The following is a 20,515-nucleotide window of genomic DNA, read 5'->3' as shown; positions in this document are numbered from 1 at the left end:
AAAAAAAAAAAAACCTCCTCACCCTTCCGAGAATAAACAGATAAATCCTCCTTCGGATCGTCACCAATTACAAGATGCCATTACTCATCCACTCTAGTTGTGCCTTTACATCATCACATACAATTGGCACATATCCGCGTCCTCCCCCCGCATGCTTGAGATAATGTTCACCGAGTGCAAAGCCTAGAGCCACGCGGGCCTGATCGGTTAGGTCGCTGTTGTTTAACTTTCGAGCCGCCCCAAAGTTAGCACGATAACTCATGAGAGCCTTTTCATGATCACCGCTACTGTCGTACGCCTGACCTAGTTGCATTGTTGCTCGGTAAACGCCCTCTATATCAGCTGCCTTCTCAGAGAGTTCCAATGCGCATTGCAAGGAATGTACAGCTTCGTCTGTCATATTCATGCGCTCCTGCATGCTCGCAACACACAAAGAGGCCCGCTTCTCACGCTCAACAAGGTTCGCCGCCCTCGCAACTTCAAAGAACCGTTTCTGGTATTCTAGTGCCCTCCGGAAGTCACCCATGCTTTCGTAAATGTTGCCAAGTGCGTGCAATGAGTCGGCCTCATCCTTCGAACTCTTAACACGTTGCGACATATCCAGCGCCCGCTCAAGGAAACTGATAGCTTCCTTTGGATTTGTATCCTTCAACTCCGCACTAAGACTCAAGTAAGTACGTATCAGGCGATAATTGGCCTCTACCGCCGTCTCAACGTCATTTAGTGCCATGGCAAGGTGGTACACCTCTTCGAATAAAGCAATTGCCTTCCTGAGTTGCTTGTGCCTCTCAAAGAACGCACCAAACGACAAACGCACCTCCTGCTCAAGTGGGCGGTCCAGCGATTCCATCGCAATGCGAAGCGCCACGTCATAATGCCACGCGGCCTCATCACAATCCCGCTCACTTTCGAAATAATCCGCAAGCAATTGGCAACGCTCGCATACATCACGAAACTCACTCTGTCTCCTTAACACCTCCACAGCAGCCAGTTGACTCTTCACCCACACTAATTTTTCGTCAGGAATTGTGAAGAGGGTCTGTGCGAGTTGATCAACGCACACCGGATCCCTGTGTGAAAGGTGAAAGAGATGAATAAATGTGTTTACACATCCCTCTGCTAATGCATCAACGCACAGATGAAAACGGACCGAGTCCTTTTCACTTTGTGCCACCACAACCGACGCGCAGTTAACGCCCCCGGCAGCGGTGGAAAATCCATCTTTGATAGAGGAGGTTGTGTTATCGGGCTGACCATGTCGGGTTGTTCCAATACCAAAGGATGACACCACAAGTGCATCGCGCTGCTGCTGCGAAATAAGTGAATCTCTCTGCAACCTTGTACGTGTTATCAACTTACCTGATCCGGGTTGGGACGGTTTCACTGGTACCAGGGCCATGTGATTCGAGTCGGGTTTTGCACCCTTACACGCTGACTTTTCGGGCGAGGGAATGGGGGGAGTTAACTCTTTTAGTGTTACAGTTTTCGTTTTCACAGGCCCAACACTAGCCATTTCGACAGCAGGTCACACACCCAATCAACCAAGGTGATATTCTAATATTTAAAGAAATGTGGTGGATTCTACTGTTCGTGTGCTCTCTCTTTTTCGAATATCTTGTTAACTTCTACTAGTTGCAAGTAACTAGGGAGTTACGCAGCTCCTGTATTCCGTTACCCGTTTGGGGGGGAACAGCAAACGTGAATTTTTACAGTACACGCGTCAGTGGTTTCAGGCTGTGGGAGTAAGAGTAAGCAACGAGGAAAATTGTAAGGAGTAACACAAATAGCTTGGGCGGGTTGTAAGAATCGGGCGATGAGTTACACGTAACATATAGGTCGTCGGATCATTGAGGAAACACAGTTTCTCTGCAATCAGGTAGTTTACAGCAGTGCACCACCCATCACCACACCTAAGGCGCAATGCAGGGTTCCCCAACAAAAATGGCATACACACACTCGCACACAACGAAAAGGCAGAGAAAAATAAAGAAGATAAACATAGCAGCGGGCGAACCTCAACAAAATAAAGCGGAACATATTTCTGAACAACATCCGGGGATATTCCATCAGCCGCTTCTCCAACATCAACTACAGATCGCAGCACTGGGTGCAACCCATGCATAGCGTAATGTCCTGTAACTTGTCAGATTGACGCGCTGGTACATCCAAACAGCAGCTAAGTGAGGGCACATGTCTGGCGGGGACAACCCGATAACCACAAATATAGATGTGAACGTACAACCACTAATATTGTCGTGTCTTGCACAGGGCACCCGTGCACACCACAGCGCGAAGAAGAAAACAAAGCGAAACATGCAGGCCACTGAACCCCAACCATGTCATTGGCGAGCAGCAGACGATCCTGGGTAACCTTCGTCTGACTTGTTGGGCATAGCAGCCTTTGCCGCCTCCTCCCGAAATCGTTTGCGCAAAGTTTGCATACTTGCTATACCATTTGGAGTAACGGTATTCGCTAGACCTAACAAAGCCGAGCATCGAACGGTAAAACCCTCATCGCCATAACCTTCAAGAACACCACCTCGCGAGGTGGCAAGAGGTGGTGGATCCGTTGGTAAATCTGGAAGTCGCCCTCCTCTATCCCAGTTCCTGTTTGTTAAGCGATACAAGAGGACTCTGATGTAGTGCCTTTCATATGCCGTGGCTTCGATGCGGAGTTTCATTAATGCCGCTATATCCTCTGCCTCTCCCTTTTGTTTCCGCTCTGGAAACTCATTTTTGATGCCTTGTGGGGCACCGCCGGTATTAGATTGTTTGGGACAGTACTCGACGAAGCAAATGCCTCTACTGCTGCCATTAGCTGGGTTGGTGTAAAGACGAACCGTCAGTGGGGCAATGTTTGACGGATGAATTTCCGTCAGATACTTCCGTACCTGCCCCTCTGTGACGTACCATGGGAAACCGGAAAGAATGAGTACATCGGCTGTACCACGGCATGCCGACGTGTGCTCTATCAACCGCGGCTTCTCATCCATATGGTGTAGCGGTAGAGCACCACTGACGCAATTTCACCAATGTCGCTTCTACCTGTAATTTGCGTCCGACATCACAGGGGTGAAAGTTTGATTAGAATAGACAAAGTACGAGAAGGATTTAAAAAAAACAAAACAAGAATGGTTGAAGTGTGAGTAATCTCGAAGAAGGCAAAAGGCACACGGAACTTTTTCAAAATGTTTTGGACTAGCAACCAAACCTACCGCACGCTGCGCAGATAGCCACGCACCCTTTCACCATCTCTGTGGAAAGCCAGTTAATCAACTGCCTGGGGGGCTTAGTTTAGGTGTGTAAAGTTGTGAAGAGTTTGACGGTACCTTAAACCATGGCGACCGCAAATCACAGATGCATCTCTCCCTCCAGTACTCAGAGCCTCTACTCACATAAAGTTGTACACGGTTATGCCCACCTGAATTACCGACTAGGCAAATCCGCGATGCAGTGAGATATGACATCCCTAACATCTTCTGGGAGTTCCAGTAGTCCGCTACTACTTTGCCCCAGCAATTTCTCAAGGTGGGCTTTGGTGAATCCATCCATTGCATGGTCATGTAATACCTTTAAGCAGCCCTCTTTCAGTCCTCGTTCCTCGCACCAGTGATTACAATCGCAGAGTAGCCTCATTACGCACCTCGCACAACCATAATCACGAAGGGATTCATATTGAAGGAGCGGCACAATAATCCTTTCAATCGCTCCCACATCTTTCCTCACGCGGGAAGCGACTGATGAGTCAGACCCCGGCTGTTCCATTATTTTTTCAACGCGATAAAGACCAACGGCAAGACTGCTTGCCAGTAGCGGTGTCATGTAACGCGATTGCCCTGATGATGAAGGCAAAGAGGCTTTCAACGCCGATAGAATGGCTGTAAGTAGTTCGCTGTGAACTTCAAGGAATGCACTACTAATGAAGAGATTAATTAGTGTAGGGAGGGCCAACTCGGGACCCTCTTTGGTCAACTGTTTTTCCAGCGTGCAAACGTGTAGCCGTCGCAGCATCTCCCATTGTAGCAGTGGAGGTTCCGCTACCGGTGCAACACTTTCGTCAACATGATCACCAGCGTTATTACTATAATCGCTACCATCATTTTCCACGACCGCTGAATTCTCTGGGGAGCGTTTCATGCGCAACTCATCACTCTCAAAGAATGCGGCCACGGGCTCGTTTGGTTGTTCCAAATAGCAACGCCACAAATCAGCACAGAGAGCATCATTGAGGGAATCGCGAACGTAGCTGGGTACAATGGGGCTGTGAACCCTAGTGAGCAGTCGGAGTAACTGGTTCAGGTCCGAGGTTTGCAGCGTTGACACACGAAGTATTAATTGATCCCATGCCTTTTCATCTGGTATTTGCCCATCCGGCCATCGATTAAGCGTATGCACAACACCTACAAACGTTGGCACTGCGGCCTCACGATCCGACCAGCTGGCAACCGACTGTGCGATGTCGTCAAGAATTCGTCCCACGGCACACTCCCCCCCGATCAACTCGGTCAGTAACCGAAAGGGACGCGACATTTCCCGCTCCCATTCTTTTTCAGATGTTGTTTCACCAACGGCAGGGGTGTTGGAAGGGGAGATTGTTGATGGGAGCGTGGTAAACATTTGATCTAGTAGCGCACGGAACTCGCTTCTGCTCTGGTGTTGAAGTGTGCTTTGCATGGGAAATGTATCAGATAGCGCCAATACATCTTTCCACTCCGTCACCTGAGTGGCCAGAGACCACAGCGCCCCGTATTCAGCTGAGGAAAGGGAATGCATTGGGGTTTCCAGTACGGAGGCTAGAAACACGGTTTCAAATTTTTTCTTTTCATTATTAAGTTCCAGCGGAAAACGTTGAACAGCCTGCAGCGTCTGACGGAGCCCTCCAAATGACTGGGGTGCAAGTGGTCGACGGGCCTTTTGAGTAAGCAGCTCAAGCATAGCACGATGGTCTACGTAATTTAGTAAGGCATATCGTTGAATGAGTTTGGAATTAAAGGGCGTGAAGTGCTCGTAGTGCCGTCCAAAATGCTTGAGAAGGGCAAGCTCTGTAAGCCCGTTCATTGGCCGCACCACGCGGAATGCGAGGGTATCCATCAACGCCTGCGAGCAGCCCAAAAGGAGTAAAAAAAATGGGGAGCGTAAAAATGCAACTGATTCAACATCCAGAAAGAGAAACATAAGCAACCGCAAAGAGTAAAGAGTAAAGAGGGGGGACAAAGAAGGCCTCAGCAAGAAATTTACACTCAAATGTGGTGTTATGGGCCCGATAAATCATATACGGTACCCTCCGCGAGGTCGCACATAACACCCGCGCCACTCGCATAGTGAAGTCAAGTAGGGAGTATGCATACAACTACAAGAACAAAAAAATGGCAAGGTATTCCGCATGAATGTGCAGTTGGGCTAAACGCGAAGTGTAAAACACCCGCAGCTAGCACGCATATAACCGCAAGATATACCGAGCGAACAAGCATACACAACAGACACTGCGGGGCACCTAGTGGTAGAGAATCTTCCTTCACCACTATGTAATGTATCCCACTTATCCGTTGTAGCATTATGCCTTTAATGCAGAGGTAAACAGACCTGTCACTTAACAGGCCTCTTGCATCAATGTAAACAAAATAACATACATGTGGACATAAGTACGTAGGTGCACAGATGTCGCACAAGCGGATCTAGTTACACGTCACGTAGGATAGTAGGAAAAAAAATGAAATACAAAATCTTAAAGGAAAAGGCTTGTCTAATGCAGCTACGTCTGAACGTTTCTGTGGCAAAGCAACCCACATCTAAGAACGAAAACAAGCACAATACACCAATACAGGAAATCAGGTGAAATTTTTCTAATAACTATTTTTCACTGGGCGCTGAGGCCCGTCTTGAGTCCGACACATTGCTACTACTCCGGAGTCGTTTTACTGCTCCCCCACGGCTACTAACCACGCTTTGATTCTTATCCTTCATTGAAAGCCGCCGTGTTTGGGTGTCTGGCAGTGTTGTAGATGTGTCATTACGCAGAGATGCAGAGGCAGAGGCAGAGGCTGCTGCACAAACGGCATTGGAAGACTGTGACGAGGTGGAAGGGCGGAGTGGGGGCATGTTACCAATCTGTAAAAAGGCTCCCAAAGAAGCGCCAGTAGCCGAAACCCTCAGTGCCTCATTTATTTGTTGCAGTGATCCAGCCACCTCATCGTTCATCTCAAGGTCGGTGAAAATGTCCTTACTGCTCTCAACCGCCGCACGACAGGCATTTTGCAGAGCATGACGGAATGGCAACACATCAGCGGGTGTCGGTAACTTTGTAGTCATTGAAATACTATCTTCGTATAGACGTTGTTCGCACTCGAGCTCATCATCTAAAATCATCTGTTCCCTCACATACGCTGACAGGGTCTCCTGTAGTTGTGATTTAAGTCGCTCCTGCACACCCTCTAAAGAAGCACGACGGCGTTTCTGAAGTGAATGAACTGCGGCAACATGTTTCTGCGTCATTGCCACAATGTTTTGTCCGAGGGAAGCAAAGTTCTCGTTGATACGTACAACGCAACGCGCCATGTCATCCTCGTACTGCCGTGTGGACACACCAAATGTACTTCCCCTCTTCCTCCCCTCACTTCCCTCTTCTGTGTTGCCCTTCGATCCCTCGTCACGGCATTCATCGTCACCCTCCTCCACCTGTCCCATCAGCGTGTCGAGTCTCCATTGCTCAAGCCGCTGAAACACCGCCTCCGTACCACGTTTTGCGGTGTTGTGGGCGTCACGCACTGCATCCTGCACAACCAACTGGAGTGTGCCAACCTGGGAGTCAAACTTCAGAAGGGCCTCGTGGTACACCTGTTTAAAGCGGACCAACTCTTCCTCCTTCTCCTCTATCATCGCCTTCAGTACACTGGTTTGCGAATCAGTGATATGTTGGAGACCTTCATTTTCCCGCCGCTCCTTCAGCAACGTATCCACATTTGATTTTAGCTCAGTATATTCCTCCTCCAGTTGCTGGTACCGTTCGTGGTCCTCGCGAGAAATATAGTAACCGCCCCGCTCCGCTACGCGCTCCTGGAGGCGGTTGCGTAGCCGCTGGTTTTCAGCTTCGAAGGAACGGAGACGAATCATCAACTTCTCCCGTTCAGTGTTTGCCTGGTTTCGAATGGACCGGGCCTTCACTGCGTACATAAGAGTCGACTTGGTTTCTTCAATGTCCCGGCCGACGGAAGAAATGCATGCGATCATGAGAGTCCGCGCACTGCCACCGATGGAGTCCCGCAAGATCTCTGTTAACTTGGAGTCCCGGTACGGCACGTGATTTGGCCGTGTTGTGTCGTTAGAGTTTGAAAGCGCAAGAAACACATTTTTTAGCGCTAACAATGATTTGTTGATCTTTCCCGTTTCGCCCGCAGCCGCCCCACTAGCGTGAGATTTCTTTAAACTCTCACTACCCGCAAGATCCACCATGAACAAGTGGGTTACATCCACACTGTTGGTGTACTCGTTAAACTCTTCGTAGTCGACTATTATAACGACGTGGGAGCGGCTGCTCCGCTCATTCATGAGAGTCGACGCAATGTGACGGCGGCTTAATCCCTTCTGAATTGCCGCAAATGCATCGGCGACCCGTGATAACGTCAACTTCTCGTTGGATACCGGAAACCCACCAACAAGCGTCACCTCTGTTTCTCCATCCTTACTGAGCATGTCAATCAGTTTCTCATTGTATATTTCTATCATGGAAAGTGTGAGTGCGCACTGCGCCCCTTCAACTGTCCTTTGCTGCACGTGCTCAAGCATGGAGCCGATCATACGGTGGGCAATACCACTCGATCCTCCAGCTCCACCTAACATAGTAAACGTCTTCCCCGTCCCAGTCTGTCCGTACACCATTACAGTGCCATGTAATCCATCCTTCACGCTCTGTAGAATGGGCTCACATATGGCATAGACATCGTCCTGCGTAGCAGTGGGGGGAAATATATAGTCCGGGTCGTAACTTTTGTTGTCCAACATGACACGCCTTCCATTGACGAAGCTGAGGCCAGCCGCAGGGCGCTCACTCTCAAATAGTGGCCGACAGCGAACTGCCACCTTAATGTTGCTCATCTCTTTGCTCTCTTGCCTGTTTGACACACCACCCGCTGCTGTGCCTTCTGACAAGACACGTTAAACAGTGTTTACCAACATGTCGGAAGAAACGACAATAGGAAAGAAGAGAAAGAAACGCTCCCTAATGAAACTGTAGGAAAGGAGGGCACACGCACAAGCACAAACATACTCAATAAAATCCTTCCCCCTCCACTTCCTTGTTTCCTGCGTGCCAATAGATAAAATCATCTCTTCGGAGAGGCTTTCTTGCCTCCTCTTTTTCAGGTTGTCACATACGCGAAACTCATTAACCTCAAATGTGCAGCTGGGGAGAATTCCCCTCCTCCATACGCAGCACAAAACGTATAGAAAGTAATAACGTAAAACAAAAAGGAAAAGGAAAAAGAGAAGGAACAGTGCAAGCAACTTCCACATTAATCCCATCCCGCGGGAAAACCAACATCAACCTCGTCACAACTACCGGTGCGCACACACATGCTCTTTACACGCTACAAAAAGCAAGAACAACCAACAACGCACTTCATGAATACATACACAATATAACACAGAAAAGTACGTGCGCACACGCAACTCATGTCGTGGTGAACCATAACTTCATCGCAGTATCTCGAATGTATCAAAACTATATTCGATTCCTTCGGCTTCTGTTGTTGAGTCAACGCCTTCCACGCGCGACTTTGGCGACCCCTCATTGCACCACTTCACGAGGTTCGCAACTTGTTGCTTCGGGCCCTCCGCCATCAGCTCCACGCGCCCATCGGGAAGGTTACGGACCCAACCGCGCACGCCAAATTCCTCAGCCGCCTTTTGGGTGTGTTTCCGAAAAAAAACGCCCTGCACGCGGCCACGCACAAAAACATGACAGCGAACGATCATCCCCTCATTGTTTTGTGCTGAAGAAGCAACCTGATCTACAGTTTGTGGCATGTGCGAAATAAGTGAGCTCAAAAATGAGGGTATTGAAAAACTGATGGGGATAAAAACAAAAAGCTTAACCAAACGCTCCCAATATGCGCAAAAGTATAAGACAAAAACACAAGAAAAGACAGGTAGAATGGAAAGGGAACTGAGGGGGAAAAGGAAGAAGTAGCTTGACGGATCACACGCAGTTACGGAAGCCGGTGCGGGGCGCCAAATGGCTGAGTCAGTTGGTCAAAAGTGAAGAAGGTAGTCTTGCTTCTAGTGGAATTTATGTCGTTTGTTTACTTCCAAAAAAAAAAGTTCTTTCTTTTTGTTTTCCCCTGGGGGGGGGGGAAGAAAGATAAGTAAGTAAAAAAGGTGTGCCCCACTTGGTGCAACGTCACAAATTCTATAACTCTCAATAAATAAATAAATATATATATATATGCTACGTAATTTCGATTTCGATGGGAAAGCAGACGGACAACTGAGTTTTGCTTGTCTCGTGCCACCTCATCACAAACACTTACGCACATATGCTCTCCGCCATGATGATACCGTTCAGTTGTCCACTCTCCCAGTTGCAGTGGGTGAAGAGAAGGAGAAAATCAAATTAAAGCGATACTCTACAAGGACAAAGCATACTCTCAGTTTAGTCCCGTACGACGAAAGTAAAGGCAAACACCGACAACAATAGCAATAAATAACAGATAAATATATAAACAAAGGTACTCGATGAAGATTATTACAGCTGAAAATTAATCCAGTAGCCTCAATGCACATCTACACTCACTCGCCATTACTTTCATTGACCATCTATTTAAAAAAAAAAAACACTTCCATCCCATTTCTGCACAAGTCTATCGAGAAGCCTTCACACCCCCACCTACCCAGTCTCCCATTTGGTAAAGACTTTTAGGAATGAAAAACAAAAACAAAAAGAGCATCGATTGCACAAAACTGGATTCCATCGTACGTCTCCACGGCGACTTACCTTCACTTCGCCTGCAACACCTTCGTCACTTGTGACAAGTCTTACACTCTTCTTCCACACAGTGCTTTGTGTCAATTTATAAAGTCCTTCAGATGCCTGCCGTCACTTCACCTCACTACACTTCACCCCTCCGCCTGCCCCTCCATAGCGAATTGCTTTCGCTTCATGACTGCATCGCCTTCACTGCAGCAGACACCAAACCCTGCAGTGCCTGAGCCTCCGTGCACAAACGCTTGCATTCCTCCCCACGCTGCTGGTGTATCCCCTCCTCAAGGGACTTACAAATTGAATCTACTTTAGGTTTGATACGCTGCTCCATTATTGTTTGCAATGCACGGCGGTCCTTTTTCTGCATTTCCACAGACCTCTTGAGAAAGCTGATCTCTGCGTCCTTTCCACGGACGTCTTCGCCCTTTGCATCATTCAACCTGGTGAGCAACTCCGATATCTCATTATCCCTCTCCTGCAGCGTGCGGCGCCACTCCTCTTCACGTTTCGAGTGAGCACTACGCAAGTCGAGCAACTGCGCCTCCAACGACTGAACTGCAGTGGCTGAAGCAAATCTCTCTTCTGGTGAAGAGGCAGGGTTCAACTCAACACCCTTGAAACCAGTGTCAGGATTTGAAGAGGCGCCGACGTGAGTTTCCCCTTTGCATGCATCCGCAGCGCACTCCACTGCCCTCTCCACGCTACGCTTCGCCTCGCCTGCCACGTGATCCTGAAGCAACTTCAGCGCTACACAGACTTCGCTAAGCTCCTCCCGTTGCAGTGCAGACGTGCAGTATTCTAAGGCTTTCTGAGATTCAACACGCATGACGTCTATCTCGCCAGACAAATGCAAAAGTTTCTCCTCTTTCTCCGCTAATTGTCGCCGCAACATCTCTATTGAGCCCTCATAAGCTTTGCGTACCGTCTCTTGTTGTCCGTCGAAGTACCGCCGGGTGTACGAAATGGCCTCCAGCGCCTCTGGCAACTGCTGAGCCCTTGACGCATCCATTAACCTACCAAGGGTGCTGTAATCTTTTCTTAGTGCAAGCAACTGCAATTCCTTGTCCTTCACGGCGTGCGAAAGTTTCCCGAAGTAACTGCTCACCTGCTGGTGGGCAATTCTTTCAACAGCTTCCTGTACAACTTTCGCCAACTGGTCCTTCAGACCACCGGTCACATACGTCTCTGCTGCTTCCCTCCGCGACTCCGTGTCCAGTTGTGGTGCCACAACCTCCTGAATTTTAGTGTGATTGAATGTCAGTAGTTCCAATATCTTCTCATCTGGTGGTAGCAACACCGAGGGATTGGTGTCCGATCGGTACCACATATCGGTACCACTTCCATCACGACGCGGCTTCGGCACACGAAGACGTCGCAGGCAGTTTTCCGCCTCCTCCCTTGAAAGAGCAGTGGAGGATTTGCCAACTCCTTCACCAGGGGAAACCAGCGGCGGCACCGAGTCATTCGCACTTTCCGTTAACCCTTCAGAGCTTTCACGAGTGCTTAACTCTTCCTTCAAATTCCGAATAATTTCATCTCTTTCACTGAGCTTCGACGTAAGGTCCACAACAATATCCCTGTGTTTGACGAGCAACTCGTTATACCGGCTCAGCATCGCCTCCTCTTGAAGCACCTGCCATTGGTGGTGAATCTCCTCAAGACCAAGCATATATTCCTCTGGGTCGACGTGCTCTTCACAGCCGCCATTGCCAGCTTCATTCCCTCTGCTATCACGTAGAATCGCTTCTAGTTCCTCCAGTCGCCGTTGCAGCTGCATGCGAACAGCTTGCTCGTGTTGATGAGCACACAGAGACCTTTGCAGTGCTTCCACAACCTCCTCACGCTCCTCCTCCGCACGGCGGACACTCTGCTGCAACTCTGACAGGAGCCCAACATCTAACCCCTGCTGTGACTGCAGTTGCATCGCATCTTGCTGCCCCGGTAGAGACCGCTGCCTCTCGTGCTGGGTGTCTTCATTAATAACGGCGGTATTTCGTATGTTTTTGGCGCGATTGGCAAACAAAAGTGTTGAGAGAGTTTCCGCATGGGACTCCAGAGCAGGTGAAATACACACAATGAGAGTGGTCTTACAGTTACCGCCAAGGGAGTCCCGCAGCACACTCGTGAGCACAGAATTTCTGAAGGGAACATGGGAACTACGCGATGCACCACCGTCCTTGTTGTCTTTTCCACAACTCTTCCGTTGAGCTAGTGCCGAAATGACGTTGCCGAGTTCGTGTAAGGATTTGTTAATACACCTCGCCTCCTCCAGTCGTTGCCCGCTTACGCCTGATTGTCGTACCTTCTCGCTCCCGGCAAGGTCCACAATGTTCAACTTTCCCACGCGGTGAGAAGATACCGAACCAGTTACCGGGTCCTTTTTTACAGTTTCCACCGTAAGGATGAAAATGGCGTGTGAGCGAGAGGACAATTCGCTCATGCGGGTTGCTTCCGTGGCACGTCTTGAGGTACCGCGCTCCATAAGGTAATACACGTCCCGTGGACTACACACATTCCATTCCGAGAGGCCATCAACATGAACACCGCTCCGCGTTGTGTGCCGCACCACCAACGACCGTGGTGCCTCCTCCCCCGGTGGCTTTAATAAATCAGATATAACCTCATTGTATATTTGCATATACGACGCTCGGATGGTGTAATCCACATTGCCACACCGACTATCGTCCATAATACTGAAGATTTCCTCTACAGCACGGGCAATGATGCCATGCTGCTCCTCTCCAGCAAACCCCTCCATTGTGTATGTTTTTCCCGCACCCGTCTGCCCATACGCCAACAAGGTAGCGTTATAACCCTCCACGACGGATAGGACGGCACTACGGGCACTCCGCTCATACACATCCCGTTGCAGATCATATCTGTCGTGCACGTAATCAAACGTAAAGGTTTGTGTCGCGTAAACTTCTGCAAAGCAACCACTAGCTTTGTTGTCATCGCTATTGTCACTCAGATCAACTGGTTCGCACAATGTAATGGACGATCGATCCTTGGAAACACGCACAACATCAGTGTACCGGCTGTTTTCCTTGAGCTCACGCGGTAGCGGAGGGCGTACACGTATCACAACCGTTATGTTTGATTCACTATCGCCATTTGGAGTGAATGGAGTTGCACTGACACGGGTAGATTTTGAAGTCTCAGACCCGAAGCCCCAGCTCACAGATTGGGATGCGAATTGGCCGTCAGCACCACTACGCTGTATGGTTTTGTCATTAGTACTACACCCAGAGCAGTGATGTGTCATCATCGCCGGCACAAGTGGCGGAGATGTGTCGTTAAAAACTACTCGCGCACGACGCCGCCCCTCCTCCCGTTGATGCATCCCCGGTATTGATTGTCCACTTGAACCTGTAAAACACGCGGAAGTGTTCATTTGTTACCTACAGTCCCACTCAGCTCCCCTACCCCTCCTACACCAACACCAATGTCGCTGATAGAACAATGAGGCTCCAACAAGTACGATTAACGCTTCAAAAATGCACACAAGATAGCGCGTTAGAAGCGGTGTCGATATTAGAAAAAAAGGAGTCAGGTAAAAGACGTATTGTTTCCCACTAACGTAACCAACTGATGGGGGAATAAGTGCCCCTCGCCCAACTGGAAGTGGCAAAATGAAGAGGTAAGAAGAAAAAAACACAAAACGTTGGCACCAAAAGTGGGTAAATGAACAGCAGTAAATACACAAGTGAGCTGGCGGTAACCACACATTTCCGATTTGAGAAGTAATGGAGCAAAGAAGAAGAAAGTCAAAAGAAAAAAAAATCCCGTACGTTTTTTCCCCTGCTACCAACAACTTCGCTCACTTATATTGTATTTCCTTTCTTTCTTCGCTTTGTTACTTTATTGATATTGATTAAAAGGGGGAAAACTTGTGCATCTATTCATCTATGTTATTTCTTTTCTTTACTCTCCTCCCTTGACTATCACGCTAACACACTCACGAGTCTTTCTTGTCTTTGTTTGGCTAATTTTTTTCCCCCTCTCTCGTGTCGCTACTTCTGCCGCTGATGCGCTTGTAACTCAACTCTCCATCAATGATTGTATCTTCTAATTGTAATAAACACACCGCTTGGAAGTTTCTATTATCTACGTCCGTCACCCTTCCCTCCCAGCGGTTCTGATATATGTAAATAAATAAATAAACTCATTTACTCATCCACTCATTCATTCATTCATTCATTCATTTCATTCCACCTTTCAACCTCATCCCATTCCCCCCCCCTTCAGTTCCTTTTCTCTTCACGCTCGAGCTTTACACACGGCGTAAAAGTCCTCACGAAAATACAAGGGGGAAAAAGAGACAGAAATCGAAAAGTAAAATAAAGAGTGAAAACTGAATGCGTAAAAACAGGATGATGCAAAATAACACACCACACACAAAAAAAAAACAGAAGAAAAAAAGAGCGAAGATACGTACAGGTGCGAGAAGTTCCTGTTGCATACCTCGAGTAGTGTCTAAGTGCTCTATCTAAATGCGCGCATAGACACAGAGGAGAAACTCGTAAAGGCACTTACGCGGGGAGTAGGTGTGAACAAAAATAAATAAGTAAAAAGACAAAATGTAATGACAATAAAAAGGAGGGAAAATAGAAACCAAGGAAAAGGGATAGAAAATGGAAGGAAATGAAATGAAGAAACAAAAAAAAACGGAAGCGACTTATGAGTCACTCCATGTGCTCTATTGACGCAACACGAAGCAACGGAACCACCACATGTTCTCTTTTTTTTTTCATCCCTTTCCCTCTCGACAAACAAATATTTTCCCTTTGCGCTCGCTTCAGCCCCCACTCCGGCTGCCGCAGTTCACGTCCCACACGTAATGAAGGAAAAGTAAAGCGGACAGCACAAGCTGAAACGCAGGCACAGTGGCCTCTATCAAATAACATCCAACGCTTAAACTCCTTCGTATGCTTTTTTTTTCCTTTGTATCCTTTATTTACCCACTCCCTCTCTTTCTTTGATCTATGCAACCACACTTCCTGCATACAGTAGGTGGGACACAATGATAGAAAACAAACCACAACCAATAAATAAATAAATAAATGATGTATCCAACGAGCTGTGATGCTTATCTAGTAGAATACGCTCATGGTATACGGCGGATTGCGAATGCGTTGGGTGAAAAGAAAAAAAAAGCAGACCCCCGCCTCCAATAACTGACATGACACACGAGGCTGCTCATCTACCGCTTCCCAGCCTTCGCCTTCTCAGTGGGTTTCCTACCGGGTTTCTTCTTGGAAGCAGCCGGCTCTGCAGGCTGCTTCTTTGCTGTGGGTTTTGCTACAGGTTTCTTGGCTTTTGTAGTCTTCGCCGTCTGTTTATTTGCGCCCTTTGCTTTCTCTGTCGCTGCTGCCGTTGCCTTAGCATTCTTTGCGGCAGCCACCTGCTTACCCGCTCCTTTTGGCTTCTCAGCCGCTGTGACAGCCGCCTGCTTACCAGCGGTTTTTGCCTTCTCAGTCGCTGTGACAGCCGCCTTACTATTCTTTGCAGCAACTGTCTTCTTATTTGCCGCCTTTCCTTTGGCTGTTGCCGCCCCTCTCGTCCCTGCTGCCGGATCCTTGCTCTTTCCCCGCTTTCCAGTGTCTTTGGCTTTACCCTTCACAACGGCAGTGGCAGCAGCAGCAGCTCTTTTCTTTCTGGTTGCCCGCATTGGCTCAAGTTCCTTCTCAGGGGGTGAGTCTAACCACTCCTTCAAGTCATTTCGAATTTTTCCAGCTCGATTCGCCTTCTTCCCACCCACCTCTGCACGAGCTCCCCTCGTCTTCTTCGGAGGCTCTTCCGCCTCCTCATCGGTGTCCTCACTTCCTTCCTCCTCCTCTTCACCATCATCATCCTCTTGCTCTTCCTCCTTTCGGGGTGAGCGCTCGATAAACTTCTTGGGACTTTGGAAACCTATATTGGTTCCACTCAAATCCTTTGCAAATGGCGGGTTGTCATCATCATTCTGCGGTGCGCCCGGCAGAAGCTGCGTCGACTTCAAAAGCACTTTAGTGATCACCGGCCGAGCACGAGACGAAGACGTTTGATCAGAGTACAGCATTCCTCCTACTACAGGTGTATTACTTCTCTGCAACCCAGTGTTTGCAGGGCGAAGCACTTGCATTGCAGATGCGCCGAAGGAGGTTGCACCAGGAATGAGACCCGGTTGATGCTCTCGTTGCTGACGGTTGTACTTCTGTTGTTGACCGGAGTGCTCATGGTGGAACAGCTGCTGTTGTGGTGCCTGTTGCTGCTGCTGGAAATAATGCTGCTGCTCTTGTGGAAAACGTTGGTGTTGCTGCTGCTGCCACTGTGGTGGTTGTTGTTGCTGCTGCTGCTGGTGGTGGTATTGTAGTTGTTGGTGCTGCGGTCGCTGTGTCTGCTGGGGTTGATGAAATGGTATATGCCGCTGCTGTTGTTGCTGTTGCTGTTGTTGTTGTTGCTGCTGTTGCTGTTCGTATAGGAACTGCTGCGGCTGCCGGAACTGCTGGGACTGATGTGGTTGGTTAGCCTGCTGGTTGTACTGTTGCTGCTGGTTATGGAACTGATTGTAGTAATATGGGTCCCGTTGTTGTTGGTCAGTGGATAAACCAAAGATATTGCTACTACTGGGCGCACCGAATGCCTGCGTCGGCTGCGGTTTCATTGACGGCCAGGTGCCGCCTAATCCTTCCATGTTTGATTGGGGTACCACAGGGCTTTCTTCGGGGGCACCCCACATCGAAGCTGAAGAAAGCCATGATGTATTTGACGGTGGTGAAGCACCCCAGTTGCCGAGTTCATACTTTGGATATTCCTGCTTGGAATATTGACCTGTGCCCCCACTACTTCTGTTGTCCTTAAGAGCGGCAGATCGCACATCGCTTAAAGGAATCTTTGTGCGGCGCGGTTGCCCCTCCTCGTGGCATTTTTGTTCCAGTTGCTGACTGTAACTTCTCTCGGGAACAGCAGCCGGACGATGCTTCTCGGGCGGTGGTGACGCAAACATGGTGGTGGGAGGATTATTATGGTTCAAAAGTCCCATGAATGGCGAAGCAGTACGGGTTTCTGGCGACCGCAAGGTCACAGGTGACGAGGTTGAGGCAGAGGCGGAGGCGGAGGTACCAAAATGCTGCGACCGCTGCGGATCTTCAGCGGAACTCAGAGGATTTTTGAACATGGACCACAGCGTCGAGTTGAATCCCGTTGGGTTCCCCTCCGCAGCAGCAGGTTTGTCCGTTCGATACCTGTCCGGTTCATTTTGCTGCTGATGTTGCTGTTGTTGCTGCTGGTGGACGTTGCTGCCCCGAGCACGGTTAGTGCTCCCTGCGGCGTCAGCACTGCTTTCATTGGTGTTTGAGGCAAGGCCAGTTTGGGGGGCGGCCCCTGAGCCACTGGCACCACCAATTTCAGTTGAACTGGTTAACGTATGGCCCGCATTCATCGCAAATGGTGGAGCAACTACCAGAGCGTCAGAGCCAGCGGAACTTTTACTTTCTGTCTTACCGGGCATGCCTATTGTCGCATTCGAAAAGGGGTCCATTGACAACGACTCATTCAAATCTTGTGAGACCGTCAGCTCGTTTACAGGTGGTGCCTCCCCTAATGCCTTCGTCATTTTCAACGTGAACCGACCAACCCGCTTCTGCTCTGCCTCCTGCGGGAGAGCTATGTTTCTCACAGCCTCTCGGAGCTGGGGCTCATACGCATCAGCGTTAGACCTAACAGATTTAACCATTGGACTAGATTGAGTCAGTGGCGTCTGCAAGGCACCTTGCTGAGCCTGCGCAAGAAGGACCGTGATTCTCGCGGTTGTTTCATCCGGTTGTGTGAGTCGCCCATACGGACCGTTCACGAGCTCGGTAAGTATCTGCTCCAGCAACGGCTGTTGGGTGACGCTTCCATAGACGGTGCACAGCGAACAAAGCAAATTTTCCATTTCCTTGGCATTTATATTGCACAACCGCTCATGAAACTTTTCTCTAAATCGCGCAAGCCATTCGGGTCCCGGGTGCATTTTTGCTAGTGGTCGCACCGCTTCAAGATAGCGCAGTACAGTGCCCATCCGAATTCGTTCCGCTCCAAGAAGCTCCTGACCGCCACTCACCACAAAGTGGCATATGGCATCTCCCGACCCTCCTCCAAATACGCCCGTCATGAGCTCAACCAAAGAAACAAATTGCTCCGGTGACACCGATACTGTTTTGGCAGCTTCAAGCGCCTTTGCTGTGTCTCGAGCGTGCGGAATCAGATTGGCAGCCAGTGGCAGACAGTAAAGGGTATCGCTTGTCCACTCCGCCTCAGCAAATCGAGCGGAGAGGAAAGCAACACAAGCTGAGTGTAGCTCGGGCCGCCCGGAGGCCTGAAGCATACGAATCTCATCAGGAGAGAAGCGCTCTTGGGCCGCTTGTAATCGGGCAACCAGCTCCGCCACAAGTGCCCCATCAAATTTCGTGCCCTGTACCAAAGACAGGGCGTCAACGAGCTGTCGAGCTGATACATCACTCAAATTAACCTGTGCATGCAATGCCTCATCGTCTGGAAAGGCCAGGGCAAGCAACAGTTTTGTGTGGCTGCTGCACTCGGGTTGTAACAATCGACTTGCCACTGCCTTAGCCTCCGGCATCCAGGAGGGTGCCATAGGAGCGAATGTTGCACAAATGTGGCTTATCTCTGACAACGAAAACTCACCGAGCACCGTTTCTATGCGCTCCCCAAGACGCACCGCCAATTCTTGCGACAGTAGACTTGAGCGGCGAAGAATGCCAGCTGCCATTGCCAATTGCTGGGGCTCAAATCGGCCAACGTGCCGCCCTACGTACGCCTGGTATGCGAGAAACACGTTTCTGTAACGAAGTCGGCCGCCCATTTCATATGCGAAGGCAATGGTTGTCATGTCATCGCAGTGACTCCAGTGCAACTTATCATTACAGTCAAAGAAGCTCATCACACGTGGTTCATATTCCTCTAAAAGAGTGCTAAGCCGCCCCCCAAGCTCACACACATCGTGCTGTGTTAAGCCGTTCCTTCCCGGTTGCAAAGATCCAACCATCTTCGCTACAGACCCGATGATGGAAGCAACATCACGTCCATTAGCCGTCGTAGAGTACATAAGACCTGCACGGGCAAGGCGCTGCTGCAGCTGGGGTGGGAAAGGAAGCAGCTGATGGTGCCGAAGGCATGAGTTCATCAGCGTGGAAAAATCGTAGCTGTGGAATTCGCCTGAATGATCCAAAAGGGCGACAAGGAAATGACTAGCCTCAGCGACCTTACCAGTGCGTACTAACCAACTGTAGACCCTCAGCAGCGGGGGCTGCATCCGCGGCATATCGGTTGTTGGTGTATTCTGTAGGCGTGTGACGGCAACCTGTGCGAGCGTCTCACTTAAAGTACTGGGCGCGTGCTTGCCGCCACGCTGCAAGACCTTTGCAGCGCACTCGATCAAATTCCAAAAGTCATGATAGTCAGTATTGCTACTACCACACTCCTGAGAAATTTCATTTAGTACCCTGTCTACAGTGGCAAACGTCCGCTCCAAATATTGGTCGCCGCGTTGAGTCAGCGCCACAGCTGCTAGAAGACGGGTGACACCGTCGTGGTTTTTATCATCTAACGTACGCACAAGTTTGTTTGTAATGAGTGCCTGCAATGAGGTGTCTGGTTCTATCTCGAAGAATGAGAGGAGCTGCGCTAGAGCCACCGCATTGTTTCCCTGTTCGATCCACACATTTATCTCATTTTGAGGGACTTCAGTCTCCAAAAAACGCTCCGCCTCGCGTCTAGCGAAATCGTACTGCCCTCGGCCTCGATACTTGCGTTTCAGAGCAGCGGCCCTGTGGGCGAACTTAGTCATGGAACTGCTGCCACTGCTTCCCCCAAAGCCGCTCCCTCCGGAAACGAAAGGGGCGCTGGGCCACGCAAGTAATACGGCGACACGCCGCATGGTGTCAGCTCCGCGCCCCCTTCTCGTATGGCTTCTGCTGTTTCCCTCTCTTCTTCGGATCCTACCGCCTGCCCTCTAGACTTCAGCTCCCCCTCCCTCTTTTTTCTTTTCTCACCTCCCGGCCCTCTTGTTGTGAACCCGCCGCAATGGAGGTGGCCACCAAAATGTAGTGGACGTAACTGAAACGTGTAGAGATTGGAGAAGAAAAAGAATAAATATACGGAGGCAATTATAACACCGAAAATGAGCAGGGGGAATGACAGTGGGCAAAAGGAGGGAGAATAAAATCCGGCGTTCTTCACTTACCGTTATTTCTCGTACCAGTTTCTCCAATACGTATTAGGGAAGAGACAAGAAGGGGAATAATAACAACAAATCAGTAGCGCAGCTCAACAAAATGAATAAATGGATGGAGTGGCAACACGCAGGTTGTTCGCATAGAGATGCACACAGTGGATAAAATATCACACTGATGCACCTGCAACAACAACAAGGAAGGGAAATGCGCTCACGAACACAAACTACCGCCACACCAAAAGTAATAAGTTTGATTTAACTTGTGCACTAACAGCTCTCCCCCTATTTTTTCCATCGGCATCCCGGCTCCACCATTGGCA

At 49.4% G+C, this 20,515-nt stretch overlaps 7 protein-coding genes across 7 annotated transcripts; all 7 read right to left on the bottom strand.

Annotated features, from left to right (window-relative positions):
• Positions 1–67: 67 nt before the first annotated feature.
• TEOVI_000224700 (Tetratricopeptide repeat, putative) lies at positions 68–1,513 on the bottom strand (the record flags this gene model as incomplete). Its single annotated transcript, XM_067225345.1, has 1 exon — positions 68–1,513. One exon carries the CDS (start codon positions 1,511–1,513, stop codon positions 68–70), a length of 1,446 nt encoding a protein of 481 aa, XP_067081446.1.
• An 826-nt stretch (positions 1,514–2,339) lies between these two features.
• TEOVI_000224600 (RNA-binding protein, putative) lies at positions 2,340–2,993 on the bottom strand (the record flags this gene model as incomplete). Its single annotated transcript, XM_067225344.1, has 1 exon — positions 2,340–2,993. The coding sequence occupies one exon, from the start codon at positions 2,991–2,993 to the stop codon at positions 2,340–2,342; it is 654 nt and encodes a 217-aa protein (XP_067081445.1).
• A 433-nt stretch (positions 2,994–3,426) lies between these two features.
• Positions 3,427–5,091, bottom strand: TEOVI_000224500 (uncharacterized protein; the record flags this gene model as incomplete). The annotated part of the gene is made up of 1 exon (XM_067225343.1): positions 3,427–5,091. One exon carries the CDS (start codon positions 5,089–5,091, stop codon positions 3,427–3,429), a length of 1,665 nt encoding a protein of 554 aa, XP_067081444.1.
• Positions 5,092–5,850: 759 nt separating this feature from the next.
• TEOVI_000224400 (kinesin, putative) lies at positions 5,851–8,091 on the bottom strand (the record flags this gene model as incomplete). Its single annotated transcript, XM_067225342.1, has 1 exon — positions 5,851–8,091. One exon carries the CDS (start codon positions 8,089–8,091, stop codon positions 5,851–5,853), a length of 2,241 nt encoding a protein of 746 aa, XP_067081443.1.
• Positions 8,092–8,688: 597 nt separating this feature from the next.
• Positions 8,689–9,021, bottom strand: TEOVI_000224300 (acylphosphatase, putative; the record flags this gene model as incomplete). The annotated part of the gene is made up of 1 exon (XM_067225341.1): positions 8,689–9,021. The coding sequence occupies one exon, from the start codon at positions 9,019–9,021 to the stop codon at positions 8,689–8,691; it is 333 nt and encodes a 110-aa protein (XP_067081442.1).
• Positions 9,022–10,151: 1,130 nt separating this feature from the next.
• Positions 10,152–13,370, bottom strand: TEOVI_000224200 (kinesin, putative; the record flags this gene model as incomplete). Its single annotated transcript, XM_067225340.1, has 1 exon — positions 10,152–13,370. The coding sequence occupies one exon, from the start codon at positions 13,368–13,370 to the stop codon at positions 10,152–10,154; it is 3,219 nt and encodes a 1,072-aa protein (XP_067081441.1).
• A 1,809-nt stretch (positions 13,371–15,179) lies between these two features.
• Positions 15,180–19,898, bottom strand: TEOVI_000224100 (uncharacterized protein; the record flags this gene model as incomplete). Its single annotated transcript, XM_067225339.1, has 1 exon — positions 15,180–19,898. The coding sequence occupies one exon, from the start codon at positions 19,896–19,898 to the stop codon at positions 15,180–15,182; it is 4,719 nt and encodes a 1,572-aa protein (XP_067081440.1).
• Positions 19,899–20,515: the final 617 nt, after the last annotated feature.

Source organism: Trypanosoma equiperdum, assembly GCF_001457755.1.
Source record: "Trypanosoma equiperdum strain OVI genome assembly, contig: ctg_531, whole genome shotgun sequence".
In the NCBI taxonomy this organism is placed as follows: Eukaryota; Euglenozoa; class Kinetoplastea; order Trypanosomatida; family Trypanosomatidae; genus Trypanosoma; species Trypanosoma equiperdum.
The sequence above is the reverse complement of the archived record's forward strand: the minus strand, read 5'-3'. Positions and strand labels throughout refer to the sequence as shown.